General features: G+C 46.6%; 1 protein-coding gene across 5 annotated transcripts in view; it reads left to right on the top strand.

Annotated features, from left to right (window-relative positions):
• Window positions 1–14,378, top strand: part of DGKI (diacylglycerol kinase iota) — a gene marked incomplete at its 5' end in the record, with an annotated part of 450,496 nt that overhangs the window by 181,870 nt on the left and 254,248 nt on the right. For all 5 annotated transcript variants that reach the window (XM_079930955.1, XM_079930954.1, XM_079930953.1 and 2 more), the window contains one exon: window positions 13,059–13,133. In XM_079930955.1, coding sequence (XP_079787081.1) covers window positions 13,059–13,133 — 75 coding nt within the window. The remainder of the gene's footprint in view (window positions 1–13,058; window positions 13,134–14,378) is intronic.

The following is a 14,378-nucleotide window of genomic DNA, read 5'->3' as shown; positions in this document are numbered from 1 at the left end:
TTTTAAAGACAAAAGGAAATGGCAAAGCCTGCTTTGGTGTCTTCATTCAAGGTGGTGTGTGGGCTTTGGAATCAAGTGACCCGGCTTTGAATCCAGGCTCTGGGATTTTCTAGTTGTGTGATGTCCATCATTGTTTTAACGTCTTTAAGCCTCAGTTTCATATCTGTAAAATGTCGATAATACCAGCTGCTTATGGTTGTTGGAAACTTCAATGAGATAAAGCATATATAGCAATGAACCATGTGGCCAGTCGCAAGCACTCAATAAAAATTGGTTGCTCGGCTCATTCCTCCTTGAGTAAAAGTGGTTCCAGAGGATGGTCAGAAACTGAAACCCAACAGGCAGCGCCAGGGTAGTAACTTTGGAGGGCCTTGTAATCATCCCGCTTTCTCTCACTGAATAAAAGAGAGGGTGAAACAACCAGCCCAGCTGTGCCCCTTCTCCATTCTCTCCATCTCTTCTAGTGCACATCACTTTCTAACCTTTTAAAAAAAATCCCTTCCTTACTTGCCTGTCTGTGTCCCTATCAGAACATAAACTCCATTTAGCTCGGGACTCTGCCTGTCTTGTGCTCTCCTGGGTCCTCAGTACTGAGAACACTGACTGCATTAAGCAGTTACCCTGCCCTTTTCCACAGAATGAATGAACGAGTTCAGTGATGTGATTCTTGAAAGACACACACGCAGACGCCTGTCACCAGATCAACCCTGCCGCTTAAGTATCGTTACACTTAGAATCCAGGGCGTTTGAATTTCTGCCTTATTTTTAAGGCTCTTCACAGGGAGATTCCACATTCACTACTACAGGCTATTGAGGGGTTATAAGCCCTGTTTAGCCTGTGTCGTGCCCTTCTTATTTGATTCTCATGGAGGATAGAGACTGCTGTTGACCATTCTTGGCACAGGTGGTCATGGTAGGGTTGTCATAAGTCCATCCCCTTGGGGCTGTCATGAGACTAGATCATCTAAAGCAGTCTTGTCGAACGTCATGGTTACCTAGCTTTCTCAGTCCTGCTCCCCAAATCTGTCACTAGTAAAATGAGAGGAGAGTAGTAAGATGTAAGAGAAGGAGATGGCTTTGAGTCACAAAGACCTAGGTTCTACGCCTGGCCAGTCTGTCTTGGGCAAGTTGCTCAATCTCATAGGGTCTCAGCTCCTTATCTATAAAGCAGGTGAGTGGTACCCACTTTGCATGGCTGAAGTGAGCTGTGTCTCTAGAGCACATAATGTGTATATTATACTGCTAGCCTCCTGGTAAATATTCTGTCTGTGGTAATGATATCCTCATTGAAAGATGGTACCAGTAGTTGTATGTATGTGGGTGAAAACCACACGGCCAATTGGAGATACAGTGTTGGGTGAGCTATGATTGAAATGGTGGTCTTCTTGGGCCAGATTGGCTGAAAGACTTTGACTTAATTGCATCATCAACAGCTTGGGATGTTGGAAATGGCAGTAAAAGGATAGGTAATTTACCATGGTTTGATATGGCTTCTTAAGGAGACACAATCTTCCAGGTTAAGGCAAATGTCTCTAAATCATTGCTTAGAGATCTTAAGCTGTGAACTTTAAAAAACCAACTTTATCTATTTCCACAAAGTAAACTCATCATGTGAACATACTAGGATTCATGCTGCAGGTAAGATGGCATATACGGTGCTCTCACACTAGCAAGTAATAAAAGGCAAACTTTGGTTGGTGTTTTCTAGTTTACGTTAAGCTTCAGATCTCTGCTATGCCCTTGATATACTACTACCTTGGAACTAGACAATTAAGACAATGATGAGACATCATTTCCTGTTGTCTCTATTGTGACTTCTGTGATATGACCAGCCCATCCTCACTCATACCTATCTGCTGGAAAATTGGGAGTACACATGTGTTTGTCGTGTGTGCAGGGCTCTAATTGTGTGACTATCTACTTATTAGTGCCTGTATACTTGTAATCATATTTATGTACATTTTTTGTACATATGGAAACACTTCAGTTAACCTACAGTCAGATACATGGCAGCTTTGATCTGAGATAACTTTGAAGAAACTATAAACATTGAACGGGGAGCAGCCATAAAAGCAGCTGAAAAGAACCAAAGCAGGAAGATAGCACACGATAACATTAAAGCTGTTGACCGGCCACGGTCAGACCCCGCTGACACCAAAGCTGAGAAGCACAGAGGAAACACATGGGAAAAAAGAAATGAGGAAATAGGGCACGTGCTTGGGTAAAATGAGAACCAACGGTGGGAAATAGAATTATGGATTTCTGAAGATTTCTTGAGGTTCATTAGTCTGAAATCCTTTATTAATGCATCGTGGCCATGCAGGAGCGGGCAGAAAGAATGCCTAACCGGGGCGGCAATCTTGGACCAGTCAATGAGGGGCACTCGCAGCTTCTCACATCCTGGCTCTGGAGGCAGCCGTGTGTTGGTATCCTTCCATTAAACTTGTACCAGCCGATACAGATTGAGCAGGCCGTTCATCCTCCTTTCCATAAGTAACAGCTGCAATGTGTATTTGGTTTATGTCTCAATAACTGTACCTGAATTCTATGTAGATGTACAAAAGATAGCAGCTGTGTACACCAGTTACCCAATCGAGTTCCAAGAGGTAGACATCTCCTAAGAGTCCTGTGGTAGTTTTCTATTGAAGCCCATTAGAGAAGCCTTGTACCTATCGCTTTCTTCTCATTTAAAAAATGTACTATCTTCTCATTTAAAAATGTACTATCGTCTCATTTAAAAATGTACTATCTTCTCATTTAAAAAATGTACTATCTTCTCATTTAAAAAATGTGCTAAAGTCACTGATATAAGCCGCTTTTGAATCACTGTTAAAGAGAATGATTTGGTACGAATCTCAGTGCAAGGGTAAACTGCTGAGACACAGGCATGCCCTTTTTTCCCCTCTTAAAATGAACCTGTGCCGTTCTGACCACCACTTCTTCCAATCCTGATCCAGTGGTCAAAACACAGTGAGGTGTCATTCTTTATAACCAGCCATCAACTTAGCTTTGAACTAACACGATAGCTACTCATTTGGTTCTTACTGAATTGTTTCCCCCGTGAGCCCTGATTGGCGAGGTTCCCACGTGTTGTTCTGGTTCTCATATTCAGCTCACAAAGTCCTTTCCCTTCCCGTAGCTTTCTGCTCTAGGATTTTGCTTTTTGTTCTCTTCAAATGAAAAATATAAACCGTACTGGCTGTCGGGGAAATAGAAAGCTTTTATTCGTGTCCAAACAATGACGAACAGTGGCACTTTTCTCCTTCTCTCCGTGTCTCTAGGGAAGCTGTGGAGTAGACCCTTCTGTGCCTTAGCTCCGGAGGGTCCTGCCTACCCCAGACACATGGGCACATCTGTGCTTCCTCAGGGGAGGTGTCTCTGGAAGCATAAACACTTCATATGCAAAGTGCTTCAGATAATGTGTTCCTTAGCACAGAGCAAACGAAGCTGTTTGAAGAGCAGGTTAAGTGAGTTTTATTGCAGTACTTCGGAGACGGTCCCAAGAGTGCGGTAGGTGTAGTCGGCTGGTGTACACACGATCAGCGAGCTGACCGCAGAGTAGGAGTGAAGCCGTGCTTGGCTGTATCAGTTATTCTCCTGAAAGACATGAGGCCCAGGTGTGAGACGTCTGTGTTCGCCTTTCCGGAGACCTGCGTATGATGGAAAGAGGGCCGTGCTCTGTCCGTGCACCACTCTTGCTTCTCTGCCTTAGCCCTCTGTTCCATTCTCATCGCTCCGATTCAGGCGCTCATTGCCTAATACGTGAATTTCCACTGTGAACTCTCATTACTTAATATCTTTTTTTAAAATTGAAGTATAGTTGGTTTACAATGTCGTGTTAGTTTCAGGTGCACAGCAAAGTGATTCAGTTATATATATATATTCTTTTTCAGTCTTTTCCATTACAGGTTATCATAAGATATTGAATATTGTTCCCTGCGCTATACAGTAGGTTCTTGTTGTTCATTACTTAATCCCTGTGTGACCTGGCCTGCCATCGTGGTCTCCCTCATCTCCGCCTAGATCACTCCATTCCAGTGACCCTGGCTCCTGGTCACTCTGCAAACATCCCACAGTCCTCATGCCTCTGGGCTGTGCACTTTCTGTTCCCTTTGCCCGAAGTGCTTTCCCCCCAGATAACTACATGGCCAACTCCCTCACTTCCTCCTGGTGTTTCTTCTTTTTTTTTTTAAAGTATTGCTTTGTAGCTCAGTTTTTTTATTTTTATTTTATTTTTTCCTGGCCATGCCATGCAGCATGCGGGATCTTAGTTCCCCAACCAGGGAACGAACCCGCACCCCCTGCACTGGAAGCGTGGAGCCTTAACCACTGGACCGCCAGGGAAGTCCCCCTCCTGGTGTTTCTTAAAATGTATCTTCTCAGTGAGAGCTTTCCTGGCCAACCTGTCCCAACTTCAACCCTCCGCTGCCCCGATACCCCCTAGCCGCCGTTCTCACTTTAATTGTTCTCTTTAGCACTTATTCCTGTCAGCGTATCGTGTATCACACTTACCTATCGTGTTTATTGTTTGTCTCTCCCAGGAGAATGTAAGCCCCATGAGATAAAAACAAATTTGTTTTCAATGTTTTATTCACTACTGTATCCCCAGTGCCTGGGACAGTGAACGGCACTTAGTAGGTGCTCAGTATTTATTGGTTGACTGAATTAATATATCAATCATCTCATTTCCTTTTGTCTTCCTCCTCCTGCTTTCAGATAGTGCTGCATCCTGCCACCAGATTGAATTATTATTTTTGGCCACATGAGTCTCAAAAATTATTAGTGCCCCATTGCCTATTAGGTTCAAATTTGTATTTCTCACTCGAGATTTAAGGGCTTTAGCAATCTTTTCCCAATCCACCTTTCTAGCCTAACCTGCATCGCCCATCCGGGACTTCTCTTTGGGAAGTCTGGCCTGCGTGCTGGCCCCAATCCTCTGCAGCCCCACAACTTGCTACCCAAGTAGATGTTCCAGAGCCTTACTAGCCTACAGACACAGGTGGGATCACATGAGCATCAGTAATGCAGACTTCCTGTTCTTAACTCCACCCATTTATGTAAGACCTCAGCTTTTTGCAAGATAGCCTTCCCGTCCGATATCTCTGGAATTCCCCCAAAGACATCACATTTGTGGTCACAAAAATTGTTTAGCTGTACTTACCATGAAGCCTCTACCCCACTTTCCCTCTAGTGTTTATGAAGGTCTTCTGTCCCTCAAACACCTATAGAATGCCTCTTTCTCTCTTCTTTTGGGATTGCCTATCCTGAAAATGCTTGTGTCCTAGAGGGGTTTTGTCTCAATTCCAAAGCCACCAGTTCTCCAGACTGGGGTTGGGCTGGGGGCTTACACTGAGGAGAAAGCCCTAGTCTGCAAGCCCTTTCACCTCTCCTTCCTCCCTCCCTCTCTCCTCCCTCCCTCTCTCCTCCCTCCTCCCTCCCTCCCTCCATCCCTCTCTCCTCCCTCCTCCCTCCCTCCCTCCCTCTCTCCTCCCTCCCTCCCTCTCTCCTCCCTCCTCCCTCCCTCCCTCCATCCCTCTCTCCTCCCTCCTCCCTCCCTCCCTCCCTCTCTCCTCCCTCCCTCCCTCTCTCCTCCCTCCCTCCTCCCTCCCTCCCTCTCTCCTCCCTCCCTCCCTCTCTCCTCCCTCCCTCCTCCCTCCCTCTCTCCTCCCTCCCTCCCTCTCTCCTCCCTCTCTCCTCCCATCCCGCTCTCCTCCCTCTCTCCTCCCTCCCTCTCTCCTCCCTCCTCCCTCCCTCTCTCCTCCCTCCTCCCTCCCTCCCTCCCTCCCTCTCTCCTCCCTTCTCCCTCCCTCCCTCCCTCTCTCCTCCCTCCTTCCTCCCTCCCTCCATCCCTCTCTCCTCCCTCTCTCCTTCCTCCCTCCCTCCCTCCCTCTCTCCTCCCTCCTCCCTCCCTCCCTCCCTCCCTCTCTCCTCCCTCCTCCCTCCCTCTCTCCTCCCTCCTCCCTCCCTCCCTCCATCCCTCTCTCCTCCCTCTCTCCTCCCTCTCTCCTCCCTCCCTCCCTCTCTCCTCCCTCTCTCCTCCCTCCCTCCCTCTCTCCTCCCTCCCTCCCTCCCTTTCTCCTCCCTCCCTCCTCCCTCCCTCTCTCCTCCCTCCCTCCCTGCTAGAATATCTCTTGAGCTCCTAATATGTGTCAGGCAGTGTTCCTGGTGTTGGATTAGGGCAGAATGGAAATACAGAGGAATCTCCATCTTCTTGTAACTCTATACTTTGTAACCCAGGTCCTCTCAGGAAAAGTTCTGCTTTGCCGTTTCCCTTTGAGACCCTCGTGACCCACAGCCAGTGTTCCCACTCCCCACCTTCCGCCTGACCCCCGACCAGGCACACAGAGAGGCCTCCACACTCCACCGTTAAGCATGGTGCCCAGTGACTCACGCAGATGGACGCCTGTGGGCCCCTGGCTCAGCGCCCCATCGGACACGCAAAAGCCTGCTCTGTTCCTTTGAGGAGGCATCAGTGCCTACTATGTAAAGAGACTTTGGATCCTCTCCCTGCTGGAGTGGCTTCAATTTTCAAATATTACATCTTTTCAAGGCCCAGTTCAACACTTTGCTGTCTTTGGTGTTACGTCCTTTGTACTGAGTCAGCCGCTGGGGCTTCACCCTGCTCTAGATTACAGCTTTCACTGTCTGAGCTGTTCATTCAGCACTCGGCCGTGCACGGTCTTCTCTTGTTAGTGACCTTTTCTTTCAAGTCCTCCGTGTCGTCTCAAGTGGTGCGCCAGCTTCTCCCAGGAAGGACAGAAGCGTCTTTCTCTTTATTTCCCGCACAGCACTCAGAATGCTGACATTGTTCCAGCTACATGCAAAGTTCACACGTGGGACATCTCAGACCATCCTGATTCCCGAGAGCTGGCGTGTGCGGATGTAGGCGCATCGGTGTGTATTTGCGTGTTGCTGAGTATTTTCGTCACTTGTCTACGCGACCCCCTTCCCAACCCCTCAACCTCCTGTGGCTCCCTCCTCCTTCCCCTTTCGTATATTCTGAGGCACTTCTGGCATCATTTGGTATCTAGGGTGGCGACGCTGTGGGGATATCCCAGAGGGATCCGGCCCTCACTGAGCCCTGTCCAGAGGACATGTGGCACAAACACCTGGGGCCCTGACAGATCAAGGCCTTGACTCCGGCAGCAGTACCCAGGCTGAGGGTTTCACACAGAGGGAGGGCTCCCTGCAGGAGACCCTCAGAGGTGGGCTCTGAGATTCCCCCCTCCACCCCGCCCCCCTGACGGGAGGCATCTCTGTTCCCCGGTCTGGGCTCTTGAAATCCTGCCGTCTCGGAGCGACTTAGTTACGCAGCGAGGAGCCACGGTAGGGGCGCGCTGGCACGTCAGCTAGCCACCCTCTCGGTTTGTCCAAAACGGCCTGTGTTCTGTTTGAGGAAAAGAGGCGCTGGCGTGAGTGGCGATGGAGCCTGTGCTTTGGCCCTGAAACCACATGAACAGAACTTCCAGATAATGTCAGTCTTCTTTTTCCCTAGCACCAATTTACAGGTTGCATCCTAGACACCCCAGGGAGTAGAACTTGCCGAGAATGCTTGTCGTTTCTTCTAATTGGGTTTTTAAATAAATCAAAGAACCCTTGTTTGCATTTACCTAGGATTATACAGCAGCAGTGTTCTTGTTCGTGTTGCCCGTAGGAGCAATCCCCACTGGAAGGACGCTGAATTCCTGACACTCTGAAGGCTTAGGAAGCTTCCTTCCCTGCACTTTACCGAGCAGTGCCTTCACCCCACCCTCGGAGAGGAAGAAAAGGGTAGCCTTGCCCGGGCCCAGTTGCCCCGCCTCCCCCTCCCATCACTGTGCCCCTGTAGACCGAGCTTTGTGTCCAGAAGGGAGGATAAAATTCTTCTTGCCGCACTCGCTGTTTCTCCTTTGCCTGACTCCCAGTGCTCAGTTTCTGTTTCTCACCATGATTCTTCTGACGTGGGAAAGGTGAGGGGGCTGAGAATTACTGGGAAGAAGACAGCTGGGGGAGCCTGAGTTGGGAAGCTCATCCCACCAGCCTCATGCAGCCCCCTTTTCCTGACTTTTCACCACTCGGCGCTCCATCCTGTCCTCCCCCTAGTGCCTCCTGTGCCCCCTTCCCCACTCCCAGGATGGTTGGGTTCCTGCCTGGAGGCCCTTCCCTGGCCATGCATCCTTTTGTCGCTGTGGCCTTATGATAAGGGCGGGGCTGATGGAAGCAGTGCTTCCTTGCACTGGGTCTGTGAGCCCATGTCTGGGAACTCTGTGTGCAGTGAGATGCTGCCAGGCCAGTACTTCTGTGTGGCCAGCAGCAGCCTCTGGCCCTGAGGTCTCCTGAGACAGGAGGCCAAGAAAGGGTTGCCATGTCGGCTCCGGAGACTAAATATTTCCTCCTACTTCTCCACTTCTGATCTCTGGTGATTAAAGCTGTGTGTGTGTGTGTGTGTGTGTGTGTGTGTGTGTGTGTGTGTGTGTGTGTGTTGGGGGGAGGGTGGCGTCCTTAAGAATACAGTGAGAGAGGTGGGGTCAGAGGCAGGATTACTTGACCATCTTAAGGGAAAAATGAGATTTGGTGTGTGCTTATCGGGAAGGGGCTCAGCCAGCCTTGTTGTACATGCTTTTGGGGTCAAACTTCAGACTATTAGGGGTGGCATTCAATTTAAGTTTCCTTGGGCAGCAAGGAGGCCTTGACCTGTCAGAAATCATGAACTGTGAAACTAGGTTTCCCTTTCTTTCTCCTACCCTATCCTTCCCTCCCTCTCTTCTTTCTGTCTCTATCAAACGCTGTTAACTACTACCAGATATTCATTGCTACTTAGCAGAAATCACATCTCTTGTTCAAAGGAAGAACATATAGCTTGCTTGGTGGTACATATGGATCAGGGACTTATGACCAAAGGAAGTGGGTAGGTGGGATAGGATTAGATATTAAACTGTTTCTCAGGGACAGTTATATACTTTCTACCACTGCTTGCCTCTGGTCCTTTTGTCCCCGCTCCAGCTTCCATCCCCAGAGACAGGGGTCTAAGGCTGTGACAGTTTTACTTCCATGCTTGATATGAGCTGAAGTTTGGTGAGGAACTGTCACCGCTTGGAATGCCAACAGTGCCCACAGCATGGGAAACATATAGGGCCAAGTCAGAACTTTGAGTGTGTTCTCTTACAATCACTGTTAGGTCTGCTGGTTAGGTTACGCCCACCATCCTAAAGCATAGCATATCATTCATTGTGTCATTATTATATAAGTAAATTATGATCAGAGTATAATGGGATATAATCTATGTTATAGCCTATGTTGTCTTAGTTTTCACAGATGTGCCCCCTCCACTAGTTTTTACAGGTGTGACACACACACACACAATTACAAATTAATGGATTTCCTTTGACAAAATCAGGAAACCCTTAGTAAGGACACTGAGGTTACTTGATATTTGAAGCAGTAAGCCTAATTGGCCTTTTTTTTTTTTTTTTGACAATTTAGTGTTTATTTATTTTTTTTGTCTGTGTTGGGTCTTTGTTGCTGTGCACCAGCTTTCTCTAGTTGTGGCGAGCGGGGGCTACTCCTTGTTGCGGTGCATGGGCTTCGCATTGCGGTGACTTCTCTTGTTGCGGAGCACGGGCTCTAGGCATGCGGGCTTCAGTAGCTGTGGCACGCGGGCTCAGTAGTTGTGGCTCGTGGTAATTGGCCTTTAAATTCATTGATGAGAGTGAATTATTAAACTTTTATAATGTTAATTTTTAAGCATGTTTGGGTCCCAGGCCATGTTTATTTTTAAAATTGTATCTTTGTGCTAGGTTCCATAACAGCTATGTCCCGATATGAAGAATAACAACTAGGCTGCTGACTTAATTTTAATGACTTTTCTTGCTTTATCATTTTTCATAGTGAAGGAAGTATTGACTTCAGAGTTTTTAAAGAAAAAGTGAGTCGTTACAATATTGAGAATGTCTAGATTCCCATGTTTTGTCTTTATATTTAGTTTAAATCTTGCAAATAAAAATTGGAACATAACCAAGCATTAATTGAGCAGTTTCTGCCCAGAAGCTTATTATCCAGCTACTTCAAATAACTTTAACTAATTAAAGCATAGTCGTAAACCAAGAAGTCAGCAGTTGAGACTTCGGATTCACTGGAGCAGTCTTCATCAGTTGAGAAACAAATCCATGTATTTTTCTACTATGGAAAAAGACCTGAGGCCTTCATTCAGAATTTATTCACTTAATTTTGCATGTGATTATAGACCTTAATTATCTGATTTATCAGATTAGAAGCTGTCATTTTAGAAATTGGGGGCAACTGAAGTCAGGCACTGTAACATTGAAAGACTCTCTAGCCTGATAGAAAGACAGGAAGCAGAAAGATGACTGTTCTTTGTAGTAAAATACGTCATGTTGTAGTGACTATAAAGAAAAATTCAGATTATGGTTTTATATATTCTGCCTCAGAAGGCACAGAAGCATGCCTTACGAGGGCCTTTTAAAATTTAACATTGTTTAAATAAAATTAGTTTTATAACATAAAGCACTTTTCTTCCTATATTATCATCTGTAGAACACTGCACTTGAATTGTTACACATGAATGACATCGGTGTAGAGACATCTCACCCTAGGAAGCTGAGAGAGGACAGTCTTATGCCACAGGCTCTCAAACTCTTCCAGGCAAGATCCCTATTCAAAGGAGATTCCGACTTGGAATCCAGATGGAGAACAAGGCAAGGAAGGGGTATTCTGGCTTCGACGAGTGCACTTTTGTCCCTTCCCACCATCCCCAGTGACTCCGTAGGAGCCTCAAGGAGCCCTTGGAGCTCTGCAGGCCCCAGTGCAGAGCACACGTCAGGCACAAGGCTACACCAGGGCAGGAGTTACTGGTAAGGAAGGAGGTTTTTCAGGTGGCCTTAAATAAGCCCATCAGTGGTTGCTACCATGAGTGTTGCTTTGCTTGCGTGCGGTGAAATCTGCTAGGGGTTTAGTGGATAATGGGTAGAATGAAATCAACTCCGAGCGTCACTATAACTCTTGAGCAACAGGACTCACTCAGGAGCCCCGTGCATTTGCTGCGGGTGGTGCTGAAGCAGTGATCCCCACCAGGAGATCCGGAACCAACAGGAGAGCAACAATAGTTTGCTCCTTGCGGGCACTTAGCTCACGAAAATATTTGCAAACCTAGAATTTTATTATTGTTGCCTTGAGCGATGCTGCCATTGCTGGTGCTGCTACTAGTACTTGTTACTCTTCTTTTTGCGGTACGCGGGCCTTTCACTGTTGTGGCCTCTCCCGTTGCGGAGCACAGGCCCCGGACGCGCAGGCTCAGCGGCCATGGGTCACGGGCCCAGCCGCTCCGCGGCATGTGGGATCTTCCCGTACCGGGGCACGAACCCGTGTCCCCTGCATCGGCAGGCGGACTCTCAACCACTGCGCCACCAGGGAAGCCCTTGTCACTCTTCTTGTTCTCCCTCCCCATCTCCCACCCCTTCCCCTTCCTCCCCACGTCCCGCCGCTTTCTTTTTAGTAGTAGAGCCAGGACACTTTTCAATAGTGTAGCTAGGTGCTTGGGTTTCCCTTATCCTCCTTTTTGGCAAAATCAATCGATTGCCAAGCTTACGTAAGGTTACCGACCATGTTCTTTCCTCAGGCAGAGGAACGCCACGAGTGACGAAAGCGTTTGCAAGCAGGGTACCTAAACCTTAGTCAGTGGGTATCAAGACGACGCGTGTCGTTGCTGCGGTACTGACTGCAGCGTTCTGGATGCTTGGCTGGTGGCTGGTGGCACTGTGGAGACTCCGTGTGGAATGGGTAGAACCACCGAGGAGGCGGGAGGCTACAGTTCCTTTCCTGATTCTGCGCCTTCCAAGGTGCTGGTTTGCAGTCCTTCCAGGCTCCTTGGTAGCAGCCACACCTCCATTTTTGGCTTAAAAATCCTATCTCAGTAGGGGAAGCTGAGTCTTGTGTCTTTCTTAAGGACAGGGACTTCGGGCCTTTCACACTCGGATGCTTTGATGGGCTGGGTCACAGACTGGCTTTGTTATAATAAGTTTCTTTCAGTGCTCAACCCCCCAAATTATTCCTGCAGATCTGCCTTTTAGCCTGTTCTCCATAGAGAGACCTGAGCATTTGTGAGTCAGACGTTACATGGCTCCGTCAGTATGGAATGGAGATTTCCACCCCTTTCTCTCTCTCCCTGCTGCTTGTTTTTTATTGTTAGAAAAAAGATAAACCTCAGAGAATATTTTTATTGTGAATTTTAACTGGTGCTGACAGGGAGGCCAAACTGTGCGTGCTTTTAAGCACGAGCCTGCTATCAGACTAATTGGCCCTGCTGTGCTCTAATTATATGACCTCGGGCACATCCCTTGCTGGGCCTGTTTTCTCATCCGTAAAATGGTAGTAAGAATAGTATCTATTTCTTAGGGTGGTGAGGATGAAATGAGGTACTCTCTGTGAGGTGCTTACAAGAATACCTGGCACATAGAAAGTGCTAGATTCATCTTAGCTGCTTTTGCTGTTACTGGGCTGCTGCTGCTCTGATGATGATGATGGTGGTGGTGATAAGGACGGTGACTCGTAAAAGTTAAATTCGTCTTCTTACTTTCCAGAAGATTTGGGCAGAAACCAAGTTGTATAGATTTGTGCTGGGAATAAAAGTCCAAGGGGATGGCCCCTTGAAATGTAAACTGTTTGGCTGTAGGGAAACCATGCTTGTTTTGAACCTAGACCCTACCCCTTAGCTATTAGAGTAAACGTGAAAAAAAAATAGGTTAATAATGCCTACAATGTTAGGTTATGGAACTAAGAAAATAACAGAATAAAGAGCTTGGTTCATAGTATATACTCAGCATACAGCAGCTAGTATAATTCTGTTTTAAAGAGAAAATCTTAGGCCACCCTCAGTCATGGATATGAAGTTACTTGGTAGGTCAGAGTACTGTTGCGGAAGTTTGTCCGATTATTGAATGTTTATGACGAAGTTTTAAATTGGTTTACGTTTGCCTCATTTATGTATACTCTCTTTACTACCAGGGAGCTCTTCAGAACAGACCGTTAACATTTCTTCTTGTCTTTTGAATTGTCTGTTGTAGAAATCAGCTCTCAGGAGGAAGTGTGCGGTCTGTAAGATCGTCGTCCACACCGCCTGCATCGAACAGCTAGAAAAGGTGAGACAGCGCCACCTGCTGCAATTTTTGCTACCCTGCCAGTGTTTGGACTTCAAAGACCAGGTGTCAGTTTCCATTTTCAACTTTTTGAAAACAATGCTCTTTTAAAAACCTGGAAGTCCAACATTACCAGATTAATAATGAAAGGATGGAAGGACAATGCTTAAGTTTCATTCACTGTATTGTTTGCTGAGGTATTATTTGATATCATTTTATGTTGATTCTCAGGAAAAGGAATAATAAGGTTAGAGAGAAAAGCCTCACGTGTACTCATTTTCTTCAACAATAACAAACGTTGTTATTCACCCATGGGATTTTCCACAAGATGTTTCGTATTAAAGAAAAAAAATTCCATAGCTCTTTAAAATCATTGTTTAGACATGTCTGACCTTTGTAAGTTTACTTCTTTCTAAATTGGCTGCTATGGAGAGAGCCCGGCCAGAAGCTGAGTTCCTTGCTTTGAGCAGCGTTCCCGCTTACACAGCATTAATGCGTGGGAGGGGCTGGAAGTGACATTCTGGTGGTGTCTTTCCTCCAGAGGAGGTGGATTCTGCAGAGTCCATTTATCTGTCATCGGGGCAAGGGAAAGGCTCCAGTAGTGAGCTCTCTGCTGTCCTCTTCCTTCCATGCCTCCTGCCCCTTTTCCACGTGGGATTCTCTGTGCATCATCTATCTTGAGCTGCCATGTGTACATGTATTGAAATATTTTAGTCCCCGGGGATATTCATTTAGTTTTACGGACACATTATCAACTGTTGCCAAGTGATATTTTGTGGGAATGACTAGGAATATTTTACAATAATTTTTTTTTTTTGCTGTCCCAACTCCATGTACTCATTTCCTACTTCATTTCTACGCTCCTTTCACCTTATCAAGTAGCTAAAGAAGATGTAAATGTATAGGGAGACCTCCGCATCTAAAAGTAAGGGAGTGCTGAATGCTTGAAGAATAATTTTGTGTATTTTTGTGACTCATCTTCATCATATTAAAAATGTCTCAAGTTTATATTTTCCTACTTTTAAAATCTAAAACACAGCTGGATGATTTCAGCTGCCATATATTTTTCTCCTGCCTCTTTATTATCTCAGTTTCTCAAATTTATGGCGTAAGAGCATTACTGTCTAAAGATAACTTTGATTTCATCAGTGAGACTGAAGAGTCATGGACTGGAGATAACAGGATCGCTTGGGATTATCTAAGGTGATGATTTCAAAAGACTAAGAATAGTGTAAGACTATGTTCCTT

The sequence above is a fragment of the Stenella coeruleoalba genome (assembly GCF_951394435.1).
Source record: "Stenella coeruleoalba genome assembly, chromosome: 9".
Classification (NCBI taxonomy): domain Eukaryota; kingdom Metazoa; phylum Chordata; class Mammalia; order Artiodactyla; family Delphinidae; genus Stenella; species Stenella coeruleoalba.
This window is presented reverse-complemented; position numbering and strand designations above follow the sequence as displayed.